Source organism: Melanerpes formicivorus, unplaced genomic scaffold (genome assembly GCF_026170545.1).
Source record: "Melanerpes formicivorus ecotype bairdi unplaced genomic scaffold, bMelFor1.0.p_v2 SCAF_2, whole genome shotgun sequence".
Classification (NCBI taxonomy): Eukaryota; Metazoa; Chordata; class Aves; order Piciformes; family Picidae; genus Melanerpes; species Melanerpes formicivorus.
Window position 1 is genome coordinate 50,348,949 of NW_027142354.1, and position 27,411 is coordinate 50,376,359.

General features: G+C 45.9%; 1 protein-coding gene across 1 annotated transcript in view; it reads right to left on the reverse strand.

The window, feature by feature from the left end:
- Positions 1 to 27,411, reverse strand: part of HTR4 (5-hydroxytryptamine receptor 4) — a 79,924-nt gene that overhangs the window by 48,924 nt on the left and 3,589 nt on the right. Inside the window, exons 3-5 of the mRNA XM_068148495.1 lie at positions 26,801 to 27,001; positions 9,439 to 9,592; positions 7,010 to 7,578 (exon numbers count right to left, since the gene is read on the reverse strand). Of these exons, the coding sequence (XP_068004596.1) occupies positions 7,010 to 7,578; positions 9,439 to 9,592; positions 26,801 to 27,001 (924 nt within the window). The remainder of the gene's footprint in view (positions 1 to 7,009; positions 7,579 to 9,438; positions 9,593 to 26,800; positions 27,002 to 27,411) is intronic.

The following is a 27,411-nucleotide window of genomic DNA, read 5'->3' on the forward strand; positions in this document are numbered from 1 at the left end:
TTCGGCTTGCCAAACGCCAAGGAGTGGCTCTGCCTCGGGAGAGCTGGAGAAGAGGCGCAGGAGCAGAGGCTAAGGAGACTGTGCTGGGCAGGCTCTCAGCTGGAGGTTGGCAGGGCTGCGGTGGGAAAGCCCCACTGCTGGTACCAGCCCACTGCCACTGCTGCTGTGGAGGAGTGGTGGGAGATTCCCGGGGCTTTCCCACCCTCGCCACACGGGCTGTTATCCTGCCCCGGGAAGCTCTGCGGTCTCTGTGGCTGTCTTAGTGCCTAAGGAAGGATAAGAGATAAGAGGAACAGAGCAGGAGGCACAACAGGAGAAGATACTTTACTTGTAAATTCAGATCCTTGAGAGAGAGAGAGCTGCCAGTTCCATCAGAGTGGAACTGAATGGAATCAGCTCTCAGTGAGTAACCTCTGTGTTTTGAGTCAAGCCACAACTGCTGCCCATGAAATCCCATCACAGGTGGGATGCCTGTGATGAACACAAGTGAAATGACCCAGGCTGGGCACTGAACCTGCTGCATGATTTAGCCCATACTCACTACCTGGGCACGCAGGGACACCACAGCCCTCTTTGACGCACCTCATGAAGTTATTTCTGAGCCCAGGAGCTCAGAAATAGCCAAAAGAGTAATGCCATGGCCATCAAATGTGTCCATTCTCCTGAGGGTGACTTTGTAGGAAAAGGAGACAGTGCATGATGGTACAGGGTCACCTGGCCAGCTAGGATTTGACCTGTGAGGAGGTGACACTGACAGAGTTAATGACCTTGTGAAATTAAATCTGTCAGAAAGGCATGGTCACTCCAAATCAGCTTTGAAAATTGCTTTGCTTCCACAGCAGTGGTCATGTGGGCACCCTGATGTGTATTTGCTGCAGGCAGCACCCAGGCAGTGGGGTCCTTTTGTCAGGGTGTTGGGGACACCCCAGGTGCAAAGGGAGATGGAGCTCTGATCTGGCAGCCTTGCAAAGCCAGGAGGGTTTCATGGTGGTTGTTTGTGTTTATGAAAAGCTGCCTCATAAACAGAGGGGGAAAGTCTCTCTAACTCACTCACTGTTTCAAAGCTGCAGAAAGCAATAGAATGTCATCAGCCCATCCATCCCACTTGTATGTAGTGGCCTTTACCCCAAAGGCTCCTCTGTTCCAGTCCAGAAAAAGGTGAGAAAAAAGGAAGAGATCCTACCTTTGTCTTTATGGACTGGAAGTGGCAATACAAAGCTAAACCTGGGTGTCAATTTGCCCTGAAGCCCTGACCCTGCTGCCAATCCCACGTCAAATCTATGCAACCGGAAGATCTGGCCATGCAGAGCAGGTGCAGTGGGTGCACAGGCACCCATGGAACTCTCCTCATTGTGCAGACACCACCAGAGCCACAACAGGTCTCCCCTTGAACTACAGCAGACATTTCACAGTGTACAAATGCCAGGAGGGGCTCCCAGCTTCAAGTTGGGCCAGGGACTGAGCTATGGGGCAGGACCAGCCCTGTGCACTGTCCTTGGGGAAGCACTGCCAGTTGGCAAACACCACTTCTTCCTTCACTCCATGGCAGCTCTGACCTTCTCTTCCCTACAACCAAAGTGGATTTACTTTTATTCCACCAGATCTGAAAGCTGTGGAGTTGCTAAACTTCTGAAAATGGGAGACCTGAGTCACCTTTTCCAAGAGCAGCAAGGAAGCACCGAGGCTCACAGCTGTTCAGGAGATTTACTGCCACAATTACTCAGGTTCCCTATAGGGACCAGTAAGACGCTGCAGCAGTGCTCCGGTGCTGAGTGCTGGCAGCACACAATGATTTACTGCCTGCTTCCCCCAGCGTTGTGTGCACCTTCAGAGTGCTGACATGAGTGTGGGCTGATTGGCTCATTTGTTTAATTTTCTATTTAGGAAGATGAGGAACTTCCAGCCCCCGTGGTGCACACTGCTGCCGCCGCCTTTTTTTCCCCCCCACTTTGTTTCTCTTGGCTCTTCAAAAATGAAAATCAGGATGTGTTTTACTTTGGAGAAATAAAATTGGCATCAGCCCTATGTGAGAAGACCTCTCTGCAACGGAAAATGAGTAAATAAACCACTCACTATAGCTTTCCATGGAGAGAATAATACACTGCCGTGTGCTGAACAGCACACCTGTGAGTGGAAATGGGGAATACACCAAAGCGACCTCCTGACCCAAATGTTCCAGACCTTGACTACTCTCATAATGGACCAAAACATTTTACCCAAAGTCATCTCCTTTGCTGTGGAAAAATTTCAGAGCTTGTTTTATCCAAGAATTCAAGCAACACCAAGTTGGGCTCCTAGCCACTTGTGCAGTACAAGAGTTTAAGGATTCACAAAGGCATGAGGTTGTTGGTTTCTGTTGAGTAAATATCGATGCCTGACAAAAGCAATAAAGGGGAGGACAGCATTTTACAGATGATTATGGCATTTTGCTTTCAGTTTCATGGTGCACAGACCTCCTGACACATGCCACAGCCAGCCAGACACCCTCATCTACTGCAGTTATTTGGACTCATTTTTACCATATGTTAGCTGAGTGCTCACTGTATAGCCTCCTATCCACTCATCATTCCCAAGTCCTTTCAGTGAATAATGTTCCAAACTATAGGTTGTTAGAGCTCCAAATTGCAAATGTTTATAATGAATCACACAATTTGTGCCTCAGCCACAGAAACAAACCTTTCTGTGCGACCTGTGAGTTGCAATTGCAGCCACTGAAAAATGAATGGGCTGTGAATATTGGGTTGTAGCCACACCTGCAGATTTCCATTCACTGTTTGCTAGAGTCCTGCCTGAATTTTGCAGTAAATGGTACACATCAGAATTTAAACAGGTAGATATCCTGGGGTGTTGGCAATTCCTACACTTGCAGAAAGCAAATTGGACAACCAAAGAAATAATCAAAATGTTCTTTCAAAGCTGATCATTTAATTCTAATACTCTTTCCCATCACATACATAGATCCAGCTCTAACCAAATCCTGTCTTCTGGCTGTTCATATCTTCAAATCACTTTTTTCACCCTATCTTACCCTGCCCCAGGAACAGATATAGAATCATAGAATCAATAAGGATGGAAAAGACCTCAGAGATCATCAAATCCAACCTATCACCCAACACCTCATGACTAACTAAACTATGGCTTCAAGTGACACATCCAATCCATTTTTTGAACACCTCCAGGGACAGTGACTCCACCACCTCCCTGGGCAGCACATTCCAATGGCCAACAACTTTCTGTGAAGAACTTTCTCCTCACCTCAAGCCTCTCTCTCACACCAGCTGATGGAGCGCTCAAGAACAAAAAGGGCAACAGGAAAATCTTTTCCCACCTTCTATTTCATACTTTAGGGATAAAGTGGGGTGGTTGCCAGGGGATTAAGAAAGCTGTGGTTACCCTCATGCCACTGCCGAGATACTGTGCGGTCTGCTCCCTTGCCCATTGCAGCTGTGGTTGCATCTGGTCCCATGTGTGCTGTAAAAAGTGTCTCCTTGCCTGGGTCACCCAGAGCACCACAGTCTTCACAGATAAATAGAAAAAGAAAAAGAAAGAGAGAGAATGAGAACTGTCTCCCAAGAGGTCTCAGTTTGTGTGTGGTGAGGGCATCTGTCTCTTCTCACTGCCTTGTTTTACTGCACTCTGCTCTGCCACCTTCTTCTTTTTTTGTTTTTCCCCATTCCTAATATGAAAGTGAAAAACCTCCAAATGGGAATATCAGAACATTTTGTCACTAAAGTTATCAGAAGCAAAATAAAAAAGAAAGAATGCCTTCCCTCCCTCCCAGGTCAGACACAGCTAAGAGCATGAGCCGGGATTCTCACGGTGGCAAAGACATTCTTGCACTTGCAAACACACCAGAGAAATGATTGTGAGTAAGGACAGAACGGTTTGGACAGGTTGAGCTAAAGTTCAGATCTTCTTAAGACTGGAAATGGAGTCAGAAATTCCAGACCTGTTGTCAAACACTTCTGACTCCATTTAAGGCTCAATGACTCAAGTCAATTTAGTACAAAACTTCAAATCTCTGCAGGTTCTGGGGCCTGGATTCAGCACAAGGTCTTGTCCTCCTCACTGCTCTACCTGCCAGGGTGTAAAAAGCAGCTGTAAAATCCCACATGTGCAACTTCCCCATCTGCAGAAGCTCTTGGTTGGGATGAAATAACTTTGAGGTTGGAAAAGAATTCTGTGAACCCGGTCAAGCCCCTGGGCAGCTTCTCAGTTGGGTTGTTGTGAAGCCAAGTCATACAGGAAGGTTTCAGTATTTCAGCTGCTAGGCACAAACCACTTCTCTTTCCAAGCTAGTAAAGAAATGAACATTACACCTGGAGAGAACCTGCCTCAATATGTTTCTCTTCCATCTGTGCTGGGACCAATCTTTTTAGCATTTAAGAGAGAAGTACTGAAGAAATAAAATAAGAATTCCTCAAGGGAGATTAAGTACCCACAGACTACAATTAGTTGGTTTTGCTTTAATCCCCACACCTTCAGCAGCATCATATAATCTGCACCAGGGAAAGAAGTCACACTTTTCTCATCAGTTACAAAGCTGGGAAAAACAGAAAGTAATTGCTCTCTGAAGTGCTGATGTGGAGAGCCACATCCCTCTGGCACATGGAGGGAGGAGGGGATGCAGCAGAGGGAAGCAAAGGTCTTCTGCAGAGCTGGGGCAAGATGGAAAGGCAGGAGATAGTCTGACCTGCACATGCAGTATCTTAAAGAGAGGAAATACACTCATTCATAAAAATGCTCACAAAACCTAGGTGTGTACAAGATGCCCTGTACAAGTCTGGTACTTATGGGGGCTTTGGCAGTGGTTGTCACATCTAGATTGATAGGATTGTTAGACATTTACAAGGATAACCTGTGTGGGGCAGCGGAGTGGTGCAAGTGGGAGGGAGAAGCTGAAAATGAGGAAAGCCTAATCTCAACTCCATGGTGGGATCCACCATTTGCTGTGGCCCACTAGAAACCCCACAGTTGGCCAGAGAAGTCAAGACCATCACCACCACTACCTTTGGAAGTGAGGTAACTCTTCACATTTGTATTGGCTACCTCAGGGACATTGCTATGTTTAAAAAGAGTCTCAAAATGAGGAGTTTGTTAGCTCAGGGACACTCAGCACAGAATGAAGGAAACCCCCAGGAGCTCAGCCCTTCTGGAGCCATGCAGAGCCTCCTCGGCTGCTTGTACTCTCAAGAGCACACCCCCAACAATGAGGTCTCACAGCAAGATAACTTAGTGCAAAAGCAGCAAGACAGTTTGGAGACAAGAGGAGGCACTGGCACTACTATCTGCAGCACTTGGAGATCAAGCATCAGCATGTACTGAAACAATTCACCTTCTGGATGACAAGTTCTCTGCCCTCCACATCTCAAATACACACCTTGGAAAGCCTCTGTGTCACCTCTCTGCCTTGTGTACTTAACAAAAAGTATCTTGTTGCTATGCTTTCTAGCCAAAACAGATGCCACTCTGTGTTTAAGCCACCAGGCTGGCTCCTGCACCTGCTGGGAGCAGTTGTGAGACAATCCCAGTTAACCAGGGTTGCGAGCAAGCTCTCCCTGCCCTCCCATGCACACAGGAACACCTTTGCAGTGCTCACTCCTGCAGCTCCTCAGACAGAAGCACTGGCTGGGTCACTGTGGGATGATGTACTTTGTCCAGCAAGGGCTGTTCTCTCAATCCTCCTAACCACAGCAGCTGGCTTGTCCCCAGGAGCACGGCTCCAATAGAAATACAGGCTGAGCATGGCACAGTGCCACACATCCGTCACAGAAAGCTCTGGGACCATGGCCTCCAAACAGCTTTTAATCAGGAGAACATAAATACATCATCATGTCCTTCGTGACTTAGAAAGCTTGAGAAGTCTGTCTCAAGGTTGCAACAAGCCTTGCCCCATCTCCCATCCATTATACAGCTCAGGACTCTTCCAAAGCTTCAGGGATCATTGCAGGAGGGAGTTTAGAGCAAACCAGCAGACCAGACTCAGCTGGGAAGAGCTCAGTGTCTGATTTAGTCTCTGGATGGGTTCAGCCCTGAATACAAATACAGTTACCAAGCCCTTATCTGCCTGTGAAGAGCGATGAATCCATCTACCAAAAGAGCCAAATCTCCTCTAGACAGCTGCAGAGAATCATGTAGTTTTATTCAGACTGCAGTTTGTTCTGATACTACACACCACTTCTCTTCCCTTCCCTCCCTCCCTGTGTTCTGTCTCCCACTTCTCAGAGGGTGCCTCATACCACAGAGCCCTCCAACAGCCACTGTACCCCCAGAGTGCACAGCCTACACATTCTCTCCTGCAATAAGCACATGGTGGTATTCAGTGAAAGGTGGGGTGTGAGGTGTGGGGCTCAAATTCACTGGGCCCCAAGCTGCCAACCAGCAGGACTATGTCACGTAGCCCATGAGAGGCATGCCCAGCTCCCAGGGCTCACACAGAGCTGGGCATCTCTGCTTTGCACTAGGACAGGCTTTGACTGGGTTACAGTAGAAGGCAGACACCTCAGTATTTACTGGGCTGCTAAAACCCAATGGCACTATCCCTCCTCCCACACAGCCATGGAAGTGAACTGGCAGGGTCAAGGTGTTTGAGGAAGTTCATACTTTGCCTTTCACTAGTTCAGCAGATGCAGACATGTCTGGTTCTCATCAGAACCTTAGAAGGAGTAATGAGAGAGAAGACAGCCTCTCTCAAGGTGCTCCCTGTGGGGTGCCCTCAGACCAAAAAGCAGGGCTTGCCAAAATGCACGCACAACTTCTGCATTCTCCCAACTCTGTCCTGAATGCACCTGTGGAGAAACTGTGGATGCCAACACTCATCTGTCATCTACAGACTCAGGTTGCTTTGAGCACCCTACAGATTTCTGGACGCTTCTCTTGCCCAATCCCTTTTGAAACAGTTCATCCATCAGATATTTCAAATGCAGAACAAGCCAAATCCTTTAACCAAATCTCCAAAGTACTCCTTCTAGTGACTCCAGGCAGTTCCCAGCATCCAAGAGAGGCTCACCTTAGTACATGAGTCGATCCGTTTATTGTGGTGGTAGAACAGGGGACCGTCTGGCCCAGGATGGAAGGCCTTCGGTATCGCTCATCACCACAGCAGAGGATGATGAGGAAGGCACGTCTGAAAGACTTGTTCAGGAAGGCGTAGAGGAAAGGGTTCAACCCTGAATTGATGTAGCCCAGCCACAGGAAAGCCGTCCACAGCTTTCCCGGCACCGTGTAGTTTATGAAAGGGTCCACTATGTTTGTGATGAAGAAGGGAGCCCAGCACAGGCAGAAGCACCCCATGATGATGCACAGGGTCTTGGCAGCTTTGGTCTCAGTCTTCATGCGGTGGGTGCTGTGCTGGTCGGGGTGGTGCTGCCGGCCGTCGGCAGGGGCCCCGGCGCGCTGCAGCACCTGGATCTGCCGGGCGTGCTCCCTGGCCGTCACGTAGATGCGGTAGTAGGCCAGCACCATCAGGAGGAAGGGGATGTAGAAGGCCACCACGGAGCAGGTAATGGCATATGGCTTGTTGACCATGAATATGCAGTAAGTGGAATTGGAAGCCTTGTTGAACTGCCTTTGCTGAATCTGGAGCAGGGGGAGGAAGGACAAGGACAAAGAAGGAAAGCAGCTCAGCACTGCTTCTCCTGTACCAGCAATCTGATTGCCAGGACACTTCACCAGTTCTGTCTCCTCCCTCCCCTCTCCCATCTGTGGTACCTGCCTTACCCACTGCTGCCTCTCCTGCCTATGCTCACACTATGGGCTCTCTGGCCCTGCTGGTCCTCAGCTCTGCAGGACCAGTCTGTGTGGCAGTGTTGGTATCCTAGAGCATTCCTCAAGCTGGACAGTGAAAATCAGCCCAACTTCCCAGTTCCAACACAGCATGGGGGAATAACTTCACTTTGTGCCGTGCTTTTTTTCAGCATTCATGGATCTGTTCATCAGGGCATGGTTTGACACCAGGGATTCACAGGTTTCACCCAGCTGAGATCCACGGGGGTATTAGAGAAGAACTAGATAGACAGGGAAAGGACTGGGCTGTAGTATCTAGGGTGCAGCCCCAGGCAGGGGGTGATACTGAGCCTCCCAGGCACAGGGGCTACGAGCAGCAGCCTGGGTAGGAGAAGTCTGCAGGTTGAGTTCATAGACTGAGACCTGATCAATGACTTCTGATAAAAACAGAGACACCAGCTGAAGAATGGGGTCCTGCATGTGAGTTTGGGGAGCAGGGGACATGGGACAGACAGGATGTCTCTGAGACTACTCTTGCTACAAAACAATGACACTGCAGGTCCATCAGGCCCATAATTTCTGATGTTTACTCCAGCAAGAGAATAACCCCATCTCCTATTTCAAACTGTAATGTCAAAGTTATTTAATTCAGCACATAAGAAAGATCACCTCTAGAGTAAACTCTGAAGTACTTTGACTCAGTGGTGTTAGAACCCTGCACTACCTCTCAGCATGTATCAGTAAATGCCAGCAAAGCCACAAGGACAGGCAGGGCTTGCACTAATGTTTAGAAGAGCTGGTACAGACAGCTGGGCATTGAGTCTCTTCTGAAAAGGTAGAGGCAAGAAATCAGGGGAAGAAATCAGATGCCTGACATGGTTTGTTAAACAAACAGAATGCACCTCCCTCATCTATCAGCTGCACATCCTAAAGGTGTTTGTCTGGAAGCAATTTTGGCTTTATCACCTTGCCTGTAGAGATGGCAGCTTGCACCTGTTATTTTCCATCAGACAAAGTATTGATAGCTCCTTGGCTGAGACTTGGCATAGAAGATGCCACATCTCTTTAAATAAGCTCTTCTAAATAAGGTGCTTTCACAGTTTGCCTTTTTTAATTCCTGCATCTCCACAACGTAAGCAGCGCAGATCTGCAGCTCTTAACTCCTTCCCTGTAGACAGGATTCTGCAAGTGAAACCAGGCTGTGGTGGGGAAAATTTGCCCCTGCTGAAACGACTTAAACAGAGAAATTTCACCTTTCCCCCTCTTCAAGGCTCACACCAAGACAGGAGATATTGATGGGGCTGGCCCAAAGCAGTCCTATCCCTACTGGGGAAATCTGGGTTTCCTGGCTCTCCAAACCACCACAGGCAGGGCAAGGGGTGGCCAGCACTTCCCTGAGAGCTGCAGAGGCCAGGGCAACCAAGGACTCCTGAGCTGCCTGTCAGGAGCCAACCAGGTCTTGGCATGTTTTCAAATTCTGTTTTTAAGTTCCTTTCCCAAAGCTACCACTGTCTTTGTGTCAAACCTTCCAGAACAGAGTAATTCCAAAACCCCTTCAAGACATTTCAGAAATTCACCAGCCCCTCCGCATCGATAAGAAGCTTCTCCTTCAGCCTCTCTTGCCTTCTTTTCTCTGAATATTGCTTTTTCAAGATGAACATACAGCCCTAAATGTGTCTGATGGCAGGTTGGTGTGCCTGCTCAGCCACTCACCAGATCAATGATGCCAATGCTGTTCCAGCCTTGCATGATAGGGAGGAAAGAAATAAACGTTGGGATTACCCAGCAGCCTCCAAGCATCACAGCAATACGTAGCGGAGTCATCTTGTTCCTGTACACCAGAGGCTGGCAGCAGATAGCATAGTACCTGCAAGGAGCAAAGCAGGAGAACAATCATCATCTAAGGAGACTTCCAAATCTTCTAAGCAACTCTGTAGAATCATAGAATTGTTAGGGGCCTCGTCCCTGGAGGTGTTTAAGACCAGGCTGGATGAGGCTCTGTCCAGCCTGATCTAGTGTGGGGTGTCCCTGCCCATGGCAGGGGGGTTGGAACTAGATGATCCTTGTGGTCCCTTCCAACCCTGAATGATACTATGATGCTATGACCTCAATGACCATCTAGTTCCAACCCCTCTGCTATGGGCAGGGACACCTCACACTAGATCAGGTTGCTCGCATCCACATCCAGCCTGGTCTTAAAAACCTCCAGGGATGAGGCTACCACCTCCCTGGGCAACCTGTTCCAGTGTCTCACTATAAAGCAATTTCTACAGGCTGTTTCTCCTGTCTTTCAAAGTAGAGAGAAAAAAATGGGTCTATAGCCTATTTCCATTGACTGCCTCTTATGGGGAGCTCAGGATCTTTTCAAGACATGAGAGAAATAAGGTTTCCTAGTGCCTTGTACTGGGAAGGTTTCCTAGTGCCTTGTACTGGGAAATCAGTATTTGCTGTTTTCCAGCCAGGGAGAAGGAGGCACAGATTAATGCTGTGGTTTGTCTGAGATTGTAGAGCAAGGGAGTGACTTCACATTCAGCTTTCCTCTCCACCTGCCCTCAGCCACAAAGCTGCCTGCACCCTTCTCACCATGATGAATGAGTGTGCCTTCCTTCCGCTTAGTTGTGTAAATGTTGGAGCGTTCCTAACTGAAATGGACATTTATTTTGACAAGACTGCAAAAGTTGCTATTGCAAATTAACAATGTGTTTCAAAGCTGTGAAAACATCAGTGAAGTGGTTTTTTCCATAACCAAGCTCCCTTTCTACCTCTCAGGAATCAGCCTCTGATCTAGCTGGGCTTTAACCTTCTGCCACAAGGACAGACTGCAAGAGGCTTCTAGTCTTTCTACCATCAAGGGACCATGTCCTGCATCTTCTGTTTTCCTCCTGATCCATCCAACATATTCATAGTACATCAGGTCCTTGCTCTTAAAATAACTACCTATGAGTTAAAAATGCCTTCTCAAAGAGGTAAGAAATTGACTCTTCTGTTTGCTTGGTCCCTGTGCTGCCCACCTGCTAGCAAACTGCTGCATCAGGTAGGTGCATCCAACTCAAGCTGTGCCAGGGGAAGTTTAGGCTCGAGGTGAGGAGAAAGTTCTCCACTGAGAGAGTTGTTAGCCATTGGAATGTGCTGCCCAGGGAGGTGGTGGAGTCACTGTCCCTGGAGGTGTTCAAGAGGGGACTGGACGCGGCACTTGGTGCCATGGTTTAGTAGTCATGAGGTCTGTGGTGACAGGTTGGACCTGATGACCTTTGAGGTCTCTTCCAACCTTGATGATTCTGTGATACAGCAGTGCATGGGGATAATTAATACAGCACTGCACAGAGATCATTACCACAGGTCTTTTCCAACCTTATTGATTCTATGGATCTATGAACCCAAAACTGGAAATCTTGATGCTCTGAAATTAAGATATGTCCATAAACATAGCAGAGTGGAAGCTGTGTCTTAGAACTGTTTACTTGGAAAAGATCTCTAAGGTCATCAAGTCCAACCATCAACCTAACAGCCATTGTCCCAAAGAGCCAAGTCTACCTATTTTCTGAACAGCTTCAAGGAGGGTGACTCCACCACCTCCCTCAGCCATATACTCCACTGCATGACAACCCTTTCAGTAAAGACATTGTTTCTAATTCCCAATCTAAACATCTCCTGGTGCAATCTGAGGCCATTTCCTCTTATTCTATTGCTTGTTCCTAGGGAGAAGAGACCAACACCCACCTCACTATAACCTCCTTTCATGGAGTTGTAGTAACCAGTATCATCCTATTGCAGATTTTTGGTGGTCCTGACCTGACAGTCTGCCTCAGGTTCCCAAGGAACTATTTTTGACTTTTAGATGTGTGGATTTCAGCACACTTTGCAGAAATAGGCCAGAACTGATGTTCCCACAGCTGCAAAAGGGAACCAGGAGCCAGAAACACAAGAAGTGCCCATAAATTCCCAGGTCTGCTAAATAACTCAATATATCATTCAGCCATGTGCCTGATGAATACATTTTCTTAGGGAATGAATAACGAGCATCTGGTAGATGTGGTTTCCAGATTTGGTAAGCACAAAAATGATGCAATATGATACCCCACACAGGATATCAGCACTGCATTGAAGGGATAGGCACAGTTTTAATAGCTATTTATAAAGGTAATGAATGATCTCTGACAGAGGGGTTTTTGAGTCAAACCCTCAACCTCAAGGTATAATGTGTATGTAGAGATAGCTTCACTCCTGTATGCCTATAAAAGTTGGGTTTATGAGGTCAGCAGAGTCATGAATTAGAGACATTAAGCTAGCAAACACACACTAAAGTTGGATCACTACCCCGAGGAGGTGCTTGTGAGCATTTCTAGACTGCAGCAGCACATAAAAATAAGACATATGCACATTAAAATAAGACATATGCACACCTACACACAGTTTATGTGTGTGTATTAGAGAGATGTCCTTGAGGCACACAATTTATTTCATTAAGATTTGAGTGGGAACTAAAAGTTTTGTGCTAAACAGGGCAAAAAAAAACCCAAAAATCTGCAAATTTCCTCATTTTGAAAGACTTCTGTAAAAAAAAATCATGGGGAGTCAGCTGAATTGCTTTGTTTTGATAAAAATCAGATGATATATTCCACACAAAGGGTTGAAATGATATCAAAGTGTCAAAAGAAAGTAGGTTTTTAAAGTCTCTCTGAAACAAGATTCAAAATGTCACAGGGGAAACAAAAGTGTTGAAACAAGCATTCAGCTGCTTCAATTGGATCATTTCTACCTTCTCTCCTGCTTTCATGTGTGCATGAGAATCAATCTGGTCCTCTGAAAAGGCTCACCTTCAAAGAAATGGTATCTTTGGCAGCAACTGTTGTTTCAGAGCAGAAGGTGAAAAGTTCCTCTTATGGTGCTCATGCTAACAGCCACAGCACTCACGGGGTCTGATTCCTGTCCCCACCAGCCTGGCCCTCACATCCCTCGCATGAGGGAGAAGGAGAAACCGAACAATTTATAGGAACAGGATTGGCTTAGTTTTGGAGCTTGCCTTTACTGGATCACAACTTGAACAAGTGAGGGTATCCAGCCTTGAAGACATGCAAAATTCAATGAGTCCTGAGTGACCTCGTTAAAGTAAGACAGATTTGAGTTTGGCCATGTTTTGAGAGGAGGACTGCATCCAAGACCTCCAGAGGTCTTTTCCAACCAGCACTGTTTTGAGTCTATCAGACAATGGGGAGTACCACGCTCCGATTTTAATATCGTAATGATTTCAGAGGATAGAATAAATATTTCCTGTGTTCCTAGGATAATTATCCTCCTCATGACAGACACAGTGTGTTTGTGTAACCTTGGTCTGTGTTGCTAGAGCTTATTTCATTTGGATCTCCCCCTGCTCTCCAGATTTCCTTCCCCCAGAAGATAAACTGACCTTTGAATTCAAACAGGTATTTTCAGTAATGTTTCTGACTGCTTATTGGGACAGATGGTGCTTCTCTTGGCATTACAGGCAACTGCTCTTCTGACACTAAACACACAGGAGAGGTATCTGGCATATTTAATTGCTTACTATCTGACAGATACCTGCTGGAAAGTGCTGCCCAGTGCTGGACATCGAAGGATTCCCATGACAGACCTGATGGCAAGCTGCTGCAGGTCACAAGAGACTTTAAATAAAAGAGATTCATTTGCAGAAAGGGCAAAAGTAGAAATCCAATAAATAAATGGGAAGGAACAACCAAGAGACATCTACCATTTCACAAAATGAATAAGGAAACTGAAGAGGAAAACCACAATACATTGCTAATTAACTACAGCAGGACAATTACTCTTCCAAGCAGTTTGAGTTACTACATTTCTGTATTTCTCTCTCTGCTGCAGCTGACAGCATTACACTGGAAATAGTTTGCTATTAAAGGCCATTAGAGTAAAAATTATGTCTGTAAAAATGACATCTTAAGCTCTCATATTTCTTCCCTCCTGGTGATTCAGCAGCAATTTTCCTCCACTTACATGTCAAAAGATTTTATATATATATATGTGTCTGTGTCTCTGTGTGTGTTTATATATTTATTTATTTTTACCTAACTGCTGCTCCTACAATTTCCCTTGCATTCAGCTAGTTGAGCTGGGCTCATCCTGCCCTACACTGCTATCAGTGACAAGGTCCCACAATCAGAGTGTGGGTGACGATTTCGCTGCTGCCGAGAGAGGCAGAGAACCACAGTGTCCACCTCCCACAGCTCAGCAGCACTCCTACTCAATGGCCTTGAGGATCAGATAATAGAAATCTGTGTATGCTAACAGAAGCCATTTAAGTCACACCAATTTCCCTAGCATCTGGTGATTTACTGTATGTGAAGGTTCGGGCATTTAAGCAGCTATTTATTCAGCGAGAGAAAAGTAATTATACCTCCGAGATTATCAATAGTTTTAGTCAAAAGCTGAAATAAAAACATTTACTTACTCTACATTGCTGCTTCCTTTCAAGGTAAGGCTGTTTTATCTGTGCTCATACAGAATAACTATTACATACTGGTTTGACAATGGGATGGATGAATAAAAAAATGTAATACATACACATGATTAATATGATGTCCACGCTTAATTAAATATTCATTCTTGGTATCATCAGTCAAGCCCCACGGCTCTGCAGTTCCTTGAAAATGCTAACTTCCCTCTCACACACTGCAGAGCAGATGATGCAAAACACTTCTCATCTGCCTCTGTTGTGACATTCTTCACTGAAGGGGAACTACAAGAATCCCTCCCTGGTGCTGTAGATCTCTAGCTCCATAAAGCAAAGGTTATTAAAATACTTTTTCTTTCCCCTATCAGACATTTGCCACACGAATGTATCAAATGCTAACAATTTACACAGAGCTCAGAAGAAGAAATCCATAGCTCTCTATGGCCTTTACACATGGCTCTTATGGCCCCTGCAGATATGTCCAGCTACTGAGGATTTCTGACCTTCCCAACACCACTTGGTGGCTCCATGAAACAATGCAGTGGCCAGGCTCTGTCTCAGGGAACATGAGCGTGATGATGCTTCCTAGCTTTCCCATGGAAGCTGCAGTGATATGAATGAGAGGCAACTGATTAACATCAAGTGGATTAATTCCCAAAAGCAGACCTCAGATGTTATGAACACTCTCCCAGCACCTCCAAGGGGATTCAGGTGCATCTCTGTTGTGTTCACTAAAGCTATAAAAACTAGTCAAGGTTCAGTGACTCAGTGTCCCAGTCTGTGGAGCAATTTCCTTCACGTTCCTACAGGTACCACCAACAGGACCTCATACACACAACGTCCACAAGCTGTAAGAGCAAAATATTTTACCCTTTCCCAGCAGGACTGGTGCATTGCCTGTCAGCAAGCTCCTCTTCACAGCCAGTGCTACACATAAAACCAGAAAATAGATACAAATGCCTGATGAACTCTGCATCAGCAGCACATTTGTACCTAACAGCCCTCAGCACTTTGAGTGGAGAAGACATAATATCCCATTCCTTAGCAGTAGGATCAAGGACAGCTTGCCTAATGTTAAACTTGTTGATATGTGAAGACAGGAGATGGCAGATATAAGGGAAGCTGTGAATCCAAAGAGAAAACAGACAGAAAAAGAATCTCAGTTATTCTCTTGCCTTGTACAACTGAATGCTGAATGTGCTGTGCTGGCCCAAGGCTTTCACAGAAATACAAACACTGTAAATCATGGGTGTTTGTTGTTGCCATTTTGCCTGTGTGAAGAACCATAACCTGCACACAGAGGTATGCACACTCCTCATATCATATCCTGCCTTTCCTCCAGGGAAAATAAAATAGCCAAAAAGATTCTTGAAAAGCACATTGACTTTGAAGTGATAGCTGCTCAGTTCCTGTAGTCAAGAAAAGAAAGACTGAGAAACAACATTGCAGTTCAACACACTGGTGACCTGGATCTGACAGCAGCACAATTTAGCTGTGGTCCACAGAAGGATTGTTATTTGTGGTAGTGACTGTCTGCATACTCATCAAGCACCAGCACAGTGAGACACCATTAGTGACTGGGATCTGTGATCAAGACTGAAATCAAAGGTGCAAGGATCTAGATAACCAGCTGGGCCAACAATGTTAACACACACTGGTTTCTGTGGTTGAGAAGAAGCAAGCAGTGACAGAGCAGTCAGCACATAGCCATTCATCGGTCTAGAGATCAAAGAGGCTCCTCAAGCCCATGGCAGCAGAAAAGCTGCTCTGGGCACATCTCCAGAGAGCATATGAAGATGCTGGTCCTGCTTCAGAATCAGTGATATTCTAACCACACCACTGCTCTTTCCTTGCCCTCTGGGCATTACAGAAATGCAGTTGCTGAGTTGCATTAGATAGTTCAATTTTTCTCCAAGGGCAAGGAATTATCTCCCTGGTCTGCAGTACAAATTTGTTTGAGCTATGGGTATGCAGAAACTACCTTGCAAGGAGCTTCTTAGCTATCACAGACAGACAAATATACACCCACCTTTACTAAACAGACTGGTTCTGTGGGTGGCCCACATTTAAAACCATTTGGTGTCATGTGCATGTATAAAATTATATACATACCATATGCTTTATCACCACCAGGGCCAAAATGAGCCAGAGAAAACGTACTGAATACTCACAGTGAATAATTGTTTTACCCTCCTTAAATAGCCTTAAAAAATGAAGACAAAAGGGTGGGGGGAAGTGTGGGTGCTACAAGCTCTCTCCCAAACTCAGGGTGCAACAACCATGCCTATGTGTCTACTGAACCATGCCTTATACACCGAAGTGGGAACAATTTGTTTGTGAGCTCCTAAGGGAAGAGAGGCCAAAGAAAAGCAACAGGAGACTGCTTCTCCTCATGGGACACAAGTTATATTAAAGAAAGGATTGGGCTAGTTTGGGAAATCCCCTTCTTTGTCTTTTCTGGAGCTCTACTCTGGCATACTCCACAAAGCTGAGTGTGATTTTTCACATTGCTTCTCTCCATCAGTGAACCCGGAGCGGGCCAGAGCCTTCAGCTGAACCCTGACCAAGCGATGAAGTATCACAGTATCACAGTATCACTTAGGTTGGAAAGGACATCGAGGATCATCGAGTCCAACCTATCACCACAGACCCCATGCCTAGACCATGGCACCAAGTGCCACGTCCAATCTCCCCTTGAACGCCTCCAGGGTCGACGACTCAACCACCTCCCTGGGCAACCCATTCCAATGACGAATGACTCGCTCGGTGAAGAGCTTCCTCCTCACCTCAAGTCTAAACCTCCCCTGGCGCAGCTTGAGACTGTGTCCCTTTGTTCTGGTGCTGGTTGCCTGGGAGAAGACACCAACCTCTTCCTGGCTACAACCACCTTTCACATAGTTGTAGAGGGCAATGAGGTCACCCCTGAGCCTCCTCTTCTCCAGGCTAAACAATCCCAGCTCCCTCAGCCTCTCCTCATAGGGCTTGTGCTCAAGGCCTCTCCCCAGCCTTGTTGCCCTTCTCTGGACACGTTCAAGTGTTTCAATGTCCTTCTTAAACTGAGGGGCCCAGAACTGGACACAGTACTCAAGGTGCGGCCTAACCAAAGCAGAGTACAGGGGCACTATGACCTCCCTGCTCCTGCTGGCCACGCTATTCCTAATGCAGGCCAGGATGCCATTGGCCCTCCTGGCCACCTGGGCACACTGCTGGCTCATATTCAGGTGGCTGTCGATCAGCACACCCAGGTCCCTCTCTGTTTGGGAGCTCTCCAGCCACTGACCCCAAAGTTTTAGACCTCAGCTAGGATCTCAGTTTACTTGTGCCTGTGTGAAATTAAAATAGTGCTAGTGGCTTTGCTGATATTCCAGCGAAGTCAGATTCTGTCCTCTGCATAACCATAGTTTTACATTTATTTTTAATTTCTTTGGGGGGGTGGGGGTGGGGGGGAAAGCTCTTTCTCTCTTCCCTTTTCCCACTGAGCAAATAAGCTATGGTCTCTGTCTGTGCCAAATAAAACAAAAGTTCTGCCTTGCTGGTCCAGAAAAAAGAAATGTCCCTAAAATGATTATATCTAACAAAATTAAATTCTTATTAGAAAAATAACGGCCTGCTGGTGTTGAGATAATTACACTGAGAAAAATGCTAAAGAGAACAGTTAATTGGAACTGGATAAATTTAGCTGGTAATACAAACAAACGTATGTTGCCAAATGGAGACAGAGGACTTCTTCACGGTCCCCTTGTGGGTCGGGGTGTGTGGAGGGTTATTGGCAGCAACAGCGGCAAAATAAATTACCATAGTTCTAGAGGGTTTGTAAAGATTAATAAGGACAGTGCATCCCTCAGGCTGTGCCGTGGCCATCTGCTCTGTTATTTTTCTTAATGCTCTCAGAACTGAATTCTGCAAATCCTGTGCTGGTTTTCTTGCCGAGCTGCGTGCCGGCAGAGATAACTGTGGTTACGTTTCCCATCTCGCAGCCCTCAGGGATGGTCTCCATTTGCCCTTGCTCAGCCCCTTCCCTTGCTGCCTCTCTGATCCTCCACCTAAGCACCTGAGAGCTGTACAAGAGGAGATGCTCTCCCAGTTGAAAAGGGCATGGGGGATTTATGGCCTGGTTCAAAACTATAGCTGGAATTTGTGTCATATAATCAGATTGCCACTGCCTAATCATTACTTACTGATAGCTATTTAAAACATAGTAAGTCTCCCCACTATTAACCTCCCCCTGTCCCTGACCAGCCAGCAGAGGTTTCACAGAGCATCACTGAACACAGCTCCTTTCTCCCCATCCTTGAGAAAGACATCATGCTCCCGACCTCAAGCCCCACTGTGGCCTAGGCATCCTTTAGCAAGCCAATCAACCCCCTTTGGTCTCAGCTGTGCAAAAGAGCCAAGCATGGAAAGCAACCTCACACTGAAAACCAGAGGCAGTGAGCAGGGTGGGCAGAGAAAGCAACCACCCAAACCTCACCAACACTCTGCCCCTCGCACTGTGCTCTCCCACCTAAGCAGGGAGAGGGCTTCTCCAGAGGGACTGCCACTGCAGAGCAACTGGGGGTTGGGAGCCTCTAAAACATCATCTCTCTCAAGGGATTGTGCTAATTTGATGCCTGAACAGTACACTAATGTTAATTAATGTTTGTAAATGGTGCAATGAGCAGCTGTCACTTTGGTGCTCCAACACTCTTCGGATACATCTGCTTTGCTTTAGCCTTCATTTAGCAGTGATTATGTGGTCTGTTTAAATTCCAGCAAGATCAGTGTTGAATACACAAACACACAGTGAGGTCTGTTTTGGTGCGTGGTACATAGCAAATCTGCAAACGTTTCAAACATGCCAGGCAAAGGCTACCAAGTGCCCAGCAGAGATGTGGACTTGGAGAAAGTTCCACATGCTGGGACAGCTCTCCAGTCAGGAGAGCTGGAGGAAGCAGGAAGAGGGTGCAAGATGCTTTACTTGCATGAAGAGCAGATGTACACCTAAGCCCAAGAATCCAGACAAGTAGAGTAGAGTAGAGTAGAGTAAAGTAGAGTAGACCAGACCAGACCACACCAGAAGAGACCTTCAAGATCATCATGTCCACCCTATCATCCAACACTATCTAATCAACCTAAACCATGGCACCAAGCACCCCATCAAGTCTCCTCCTAAGCACCTCCAGTGAGGGCAACTCCACCACCTCCCCAGGCAGCCCATTCTAATGGGCAATCACCTTCTCTATGAAGACTTTCTTCCTAACATCCAGCCTAAACCTCCCCTGGTGCAGCTTGAGACTGTGCCCTCTTGTTTAGGACCTGTTTAGAATAGAATCACAGAATTGTTTTGGTTGGAAGAGATATTTAAGCTCATCAAAGTTCAGCTGTTAACCCAGCACTGCCAAGTCACCACTACCCCATGCCCCTCAGCACCACATCATCTACAAGTCTTTTAAATACTTCCACAGATAGTGACTCCACCACTTCCCTGGGCAGCCTGTTTCCAGGCCTTGACAACCCTTTCAGTGAAGGTTTCTCTGGTTTTGGTTTGTTTCTCTGTATTTCCTTTCTTTCTTTCCCCAAGAATTTGAGAAATAACTGTATTGTAAATTGCCCTACAAATATTGGGGAAGAAAATTGCCTTTCCTGACAGGTTAACTGTATTTGGAGACTCGATCATAGCTTCTTGGTCTATTTATATGCAGTGCAATTATTTTTATTGCACAGGCACAAAGAATGGATCTGTATGCATAAAACATGTGATGCATAAATAATTCAAGGCTAAATCTTCCTTTTATATTAGAATACCAAAGAGATGATGAAAAATCATAGCCCAACAACAGTAAGACTTGGATTCGGTGAGGCCTGTGATACCTCCGATACCTCGGGAAAACACTTTTTCAGATGAGACTGAAGGTGTCTCTAAATCTCTGCTGTGCTTTGTGCCCTGTGACTGACTTGGTAAGAGCAATGAGATTTAACACATCCAAGTGCCGGGTTCTGCACATTGGCCACGGCAACCCCAGGCAGTGCTACAGGCAGGGGTCAGAGTGGCTGGAGAGCAGCCAGGTAGAGAGGGACCTGGGGGTACTCGTTGACAGTAGGCTGAACATGAGCCTGCAGTGTGCCCAGGCAGCCAAGAGGGCCAATGGCATCCTGGCCTGCATCAGGAACAGTGTGGCCAGCAGGAGCAGGGAGGTCATTCTGCCCCTGTACACTGCACTGGTTAGGCCACACCTCGAGTACTGTGTCCAGTTCTGGGCTCCTCAGTTTAGGAAGGAGGTTGACTTGCTGGAACGAGTCCAGAGAACTGCAACAAAGTTGGTGAGGAGTTTGGAACACAAGCCCTATGAGGAGAGGCTGAGGGAGCTGGAGTTGTTTAGCCTGGAGAGGAGGAGACTCAGGGGTGACCTTATCACTCTCTACAACTACCTGAAGGGAGGTTGTAGACAGGTGGATGTTGATCTCTTCTCCCAGGCAACCAGCACCAGAACAAGAGGACACAGTCTCAGGCTGCACCAGGGGAGGTTTAGGCTGGAGGTTAGGAGGAAGTTTTACACAGAGAGAGTGATTGCCCATTGGAATGGGCTGCCCGGGGAGGTGGTGGAGTCGCCATCATTGGAGGTGTTCAGGAGGAGACTTGATGGGGAGCTTGGTGCCATGGTTTAGTTGTCTAGGTGGGTTGGATTGGTTGATAGGTTGGATGTGATGATCTTGAAGGTCTCTTCCAACCTGGTTTATTTTATTCTATGTATTCTATGTTCAATTTATCCTGTGGTGATTTATCCAGACTTTCTCTGAGAAGTTCTCTTGGAGAACTAAAGCCTTTTCTTCCTTCTTTTTAGAGGTAGTAACAGAAACAGATACAAGATATTACCAGATAGAAGTCTTTTCAAGCAACTCCTCCTGAAAATGTTGAAGGGAATTACTTCCCCAGCTGGGTCCTGAGGATTAGATTAATCACTCTGCTTTCTGGAAAAAAAACCAACCAACCCACAGTTGCATGCCCTGCCATAAAACTGAAGGCAGGAAATACATGAATCACAGAGAAAACACCAGCTAGAAGCAGCACACTCAGAATGAAGGCTGACAGCTACCAAAAATGAAATAAAACCGTGAAGGAAGCTGTGCTGTCAGTGCTCCAGCTGCCAGGACAGGTGAAGCAGTGCTAATGGAGAGCAGGCTGACAATGGGCTGAGTCATCCTTCCCTACACAGGAACTCAGGCATTCATCTACCTGCATCATCTACCAGATTTTCTCAGGGCCACCCATCATTATCTCCTCATCTGTTCTGTCCTCTTAACAGTGTTTGGGAGTCAGTTCTCACTGTGGAAAAAAACAAAACAAAAGAAAACAACCAAATGCTGTCACAGAAACTGAAGTTTCTGCTAGCAACCTTTAAAGCCTAAGTCTGAGGGAAAAGACAGACTTGTTGCTCTCACTCATATCACAGCGAGTATTTTGAGCTGACCTGAGAATTACTTGGAGATGACAGCAGAATACTGCAAAAATTAAACTGCCTGGAAGTATTTTCAAATCTTAACTAATGTTTGTGTGGGACAAGCCTGTAGCCCAAGTCCCAAAAGGAAAATCAGGTGCAGCAGTTGTAAATCAGCAGACTTGGCTACCCTGTGAAATACCAGCTGCGAACACCATGTGAGGGTACACTGCTCATTCAGGTTAGAGGATGGTTACTCTGTCAAGCCATGAGTCACTATTAGACTTCATTGCCAGGCACCCACATTTTAACTAATATGCACCAGGAATAGCACAACCTTTTGAGGTCAATCTGCAAAAGGAATTTAAAAATGGGCAAAGTGCTCAAGAAATAGATGGAATGTAGAACATTTTTGTAATGGTATCAAATGCAACTGAAATCTAAATATTTTCCCTTTTCATCTCTAGATCTGACATGAAGTGAGGTCAAAAATTTTCTCCCTGCCATTCTCAAGATGATCAAAGACCAAAACACACCTGGAAGTGATGCTCCAAGAAGACAGTATCACAGTATCACCAAGGTTGGAAGAGATCTCAAAGATCATCGAATCCAACCTGTCACCACAGACCTCATGACTAGACCATGGCACCAAGTGCCACATCCAATCCCCTCTTGAACACCTCCAGGGATGGGGACTGCACTACCTCCCTGGGCAGCCCATTCCAACAGCGAATGACTCTCTCCATGAAGAACTTTCTCCTCACCTCCAGCCTAAACTTCCCCTGGCACAGCTTGAGACTGTGTCCCCTTGTTCTGGTGCTGGTTGCTAGAGAGAAGAGACCAACCCCTTCCTGGCTACAACCACCCTTCAGGTAGTTGTAGAGAGCAATGAGGTCACCTCTGAGCCTCCTCTTCTCCAGGCTAAACAATCCCAGCTCCCTCAGCCTCTCCTCACAGGGCTTGTGTTCAAGGCCTCTCCCCAGCCTTGTTGCCCTTCTCTGGGCACGTTCAAGTGTCTCAAGACACACAGCAAGTGGCTGATACACTGGAAAGGAGAAGGAGGCAGATCTAAAAGGTGGGGGTTAGCCTTCTTTTGGTATGGAAAATTAATTATTCTCTATCCACTACTCCACCCAAGCTGTGTTGAAAATCCCTTTTGTCCTGCTAGCCAAGGAGGTTTGGAACCTCCTTCATGGCAGCACAAGTGACTCAGTCTCTGCAATAAGGACACAGGAGTGATGTGGGACTGTCACTGGTACCTGGTGATCTGCAGCATGACATGGCACAAGTGGACTACCTCCATCAATGCAGCAAGAAAGGCACTGTGGCATATCCTTAGAGATGTGGCAAGATCCAAACCAAAATGTTCAGGTTCTCCCTGTGTTCTTCCACTCAAATGCCTCCTCTGAGAAATGAAGTGAAATACCTAAAGTTTCATTTCATTCAGAAAATGGTTTATTAAACAGCCCCAGCAGGCAAAATATTTCATGCCCTTAGTCTTTGTGACAGTTTAGATCTGCCAGCGCTGCTAAGTAAGGGATATCAGGTGTTGGACCTTCAAGCATCAGGGTCTGCTGCTTGTGTGGTGGAAAGCAATTGCTTACATACAACATGGTTTCTGATTTACCTAATCAGGCCACCAGACCATGCCAGTGAGCAAGCACTGCAGAAATATGACATAACATACACTGTGGTCACTCAGGAAAAAAGTGTTTTAAGTAGATGGTTTGGGACTTGGATGAGTTCATGACTAAGCACAGGAATCCCTGGTCAGGTTAGGATTGTTTCTGTGTCCAGGTGGATGTCAAATAACTTCAGCAATGGCTACAGTACTCTAGGATGTCCTACCAAGTTGTATTCTGAAAATCATGTTAATCATCAGTCAATCAGAGGAAGTAATACAGCTTTAAGAGAAGAAGATGACTATCTTTTCATTTACAGCAGTTCAGGAGAGCTATTCCTGTTGGCAAGAGACACCTTGGCCTTGACTTGACATTTGGTCCTGGGGTAACCCAGAAGCTTGGGACTTGGTCAGATTCATATTGAGATGCCTGAGCAAACAGAAATGATGAAAACCATGTAGCTGACTTGGGATTCTCCTCTTCACAGAAGAAAGAAAGATCTTGGGCTTTCTCTTTCAGCTGTTACTGTCAGCAAACATAGACATAATTGTATCTTCTTGTACTGGGAGAAGAAATAGACCTTTTAAGGTGTCTAAGATGAAATCCTGGCTTTTTTCATGTCAGTGGCACACCTCCAAATGACTACCTGTATAGTCAAAATAGCATCCAAGAAGAACTTCTACAGCAAGACTGAATAGCTAGGAGAGCTATATATATGCCCTGCAGAGATTAGATGACACAGGAAAGTTTCTATGGAAAATTCAAACGCCTTTGGAGAGGAGCAGCCTGCCTCAAGGATTGTACTGCTCCACTAATGGTGTTTTGTGTGGTGGCCATTGCTCTAACAAGCACTAAACAAAGACATTTTGAGAACAGAAACAAGAAAAACACAGTACCAGAGAACTACTCAAAATTTGGATCAGCTCTGCAGCTAGTCTGCAGGGGCATCATTCTTCACATGAAAGCAGCAAGCAAGCAATAAAGGCTGCAATAGTCATCCAAGTCATGCTGCACCCAGCCACCAGCCTCTCTGCCTAAAAGCAATGAACAGCACAGGTATGGTAAACACGTGTGGAAGACAAAGAGCACTTGTGTGTCCTGACATAATTCCCTGACATCTGGCAATTTCAGATCTGTCAGTTCCCAAAATTCTCCACTGTGTTTCTGTACTCCAGACAGTGCAGGTCTGCTCTCCCAGCCCTAAACTTACAAAAGGATTTTAGCACACTCATCACTCAGAAATTAATTCACCCTCTGCTTCTTTTCAAGCAATTTCACCACTGTTTAGTCAAACCTGGCCAATACTAAGAGGATAGCAAATATTGGTGGATTCCTCTCTGTCAGTGCATTCATGAAGCAAAGCTTTACAGGCATTTTCTGAGAACTTTCAGGTGAACTCCAGCTCCTCCTAATTCAAAGCTCTAAATACTTTTGCTCAATTCCTTCTACTTGCAAGAATCTTTATAATCCTGAAGAAATAGGAAGATGTTGCTGTACCAGCAATAGCTTCAAACACACACTCAGCAGAAATCTTCAGGAGCAGGATAATTTTATCACAGAATTCTGAGCCAATTAGATGGAGTGATGCTGATACTGGATTCATTCAATTACAGAGCCTAGGACCCTTAGAACCCCGTGCAGGGAGTGCTGCACCTCCCCAAAACTTTCTCAGAACACTCATGGAACAAGGTTGGAGAGTTAGTCTTCTCCAAAACCTGGCTACAGCTCCTGCTTTCTTTCAAGACAGCCATTCTCTTCTGTGTAGTATTCTAGTGATTAAAGCACTAGTTCGGAGTAGGGGGATGGAGTATGTGTCCAGACTCAGTCCCTCAGTTCCATTTGCCCACAACAATGAGAAGCATCTATGTTGTTCAGCAATGCTCACCCTTTGCTACAGCTGTTCTGCATCTGGTAGAAAGAATTCAGGGCTCCCTGGGCAGATAATAATAGAGCATAGAAGGGAGAGCAGAGCTGTAGCCCATTCCAGGTGCTCACGCTCTGCTCTGAATGTTTCACTTAATGCAGATTAATCCAATCCATCTCATTGTAGGGTTTTGGATTCTTTGGGTTTGTTTTTATGCATTTCCAGTTCCTTCTACTGAGCTGGGTGTTTGCAAACTCTGCCCCAGGTATGTTTTCATAAATAAAACCCTCCTGTACAAAACTGTGATCTCTGTTCTGTATCCCTTAAAGATAAACTCTGAGCCCCACATTTTTGACATCCGTAGTCACGAGTCGGCCCCAAACTCTTTGCCAGCCCCAGGCAAGGCTGTTCCAGGAGCATGGGGACAGATGGGGATCTGTGTCAGCAGAAAGAGCTCAGGACATGGCAAAGGGTAGCATAGGCAGGAGAACAGGGCAGTTTCTCTTCTGTGCACCCCACACAGGGACTTCCCGTCCCCTGCAGGTGTCAGAGATCAGGGAGGAAGGGGGAAACCAATGTTTTCCCTTCCTGTCCCCTTCTCTACACAACCTGCTACATTTAATTAAGAGCCCAGAGAATCAAACCCCAACATTTCATATAACAAGGGCCCATCCAGAGCACAGTGCCTAACAGCTGCTCTACTGGTAATTGGCTCAAAGTGGCAATTTGTCAACGTTTTTTGAGATAATGAGCTTCCTATTTGTGTTCCAGCCATTTAAGCTTCCAGATAAAGAAGTGTGCTGTAGCTATTACACATCAGCTCCTTGCTGGATACAATACTGCATGTGCCTGCGCCACTCTCCCACAAAAAGGGAGTCCTACACATCAATGGAGAAGTTTATCAAGTATCTTTTGAAGTCTAGCTTCATACAGACTCTTCAGATGAAAGATGCCATTTAAATATCAATTGTCATGATGACAAGAATAATTATGGTTATTTTGGCCACATTAGTAATACTAAGTAATACTTTCTTCCAAAGTATTGAAATCTCCGCACAGAACTCAAATAAAAGCCCAAAACATTGTTTGTTAGAATAGCTGGTCAAAACGTTTTTCTTCTAGGTATTTATCCTGGGAAAAATCCTTGCTGTTCTGAATGGAATAAACCAGCATTGTCTGCCATAAATTACTCCAGATTCTGGATTAATTTTGCAAGAACAGTTTGAAAGAAAAGGAAGTTTTTAGGATCTCCCACAAAGACTATGCACCCTATGCACAAGAGAGTTCAGTGTTTCAGTTCAGCCTCCCTGCAACCCCTGGCAGTGATCAACACCTGACATAGTAACAAGAGCAATGTCCCCTTGCAACAACGCACCTCGGTCTGCAGCAGCTGCAGGTCTTTCCTTCAGATACATCTTGAAGGTGCCTGTTCTTCACTTCAAAGAAGAAACTGTGCCACATCTGATCAGTGATGCAAACAGAGCTGTGCCACAAAGCAGCTGAGAACCTGGCTTGCCCTCTCAACAGAAATCTCATTCCTTTCAAAGTTTTCCTCCACTGATGAGGACTCAGACAGCTCTCCCCAAAATGAGCTACTGAGAGAAAATGATTGCTCTGTGGTTCCTAGCAGGTTTGTGATTTGACCTTTGGCTACTGCTGACAAGCAACAACAGCAATAAAAAAACCTTCAAAGCAACTCTAATTATTGTCTCTGCTCTTCTGTTCATACCTGTCCAGCGAAATACAGCACAGGTGCAGAATTGATGCTGTGGTGAGCAGGACATCGAGGGATGTTCGGACCAGGCAGAACATCTCTCCATAGATCCAGTTGTCCTGAACCAACTCAATGGCTCCAAATGGCATCACCAGCACTGACACCAGCAGGTCCGCAAAGGCAAGGGAAACAATGAAATAATTGGTCTTGATTTTCCTGCAAGACAGATTACAAAATTAGGGTGGAAGACTTTCAGTGCAGCATCCTCTACGTGTGGACAGAAATTTCAGCTTGCATTTGAGTCTAATTTGCTCAATCACACTAAAAGGTCCTCCCTAACTTACTTCTCACTTTCTATGGTGAGCCTTAGCTCATTCCTGGTTTTCAGAGCTAAAACCTACTGTGTTCCTTGCACCAACACAGCTTTCTGCTCAGAGAGAAGAGGCCAATAGATGCTCACAGTCCTCTGCAGCTTCCATTGGAGCGTTTGAGGTGGAGAGAAACTTTATTTTAACATGTAAATTGAGAAAATCCTTCCAGAAAGAACTGAGAAGAATCTAGATTGAAGCTGTAATTTTAACTTGAAGAGTACTTTTAAAATCATAACAATAAAACAGAATTAAATC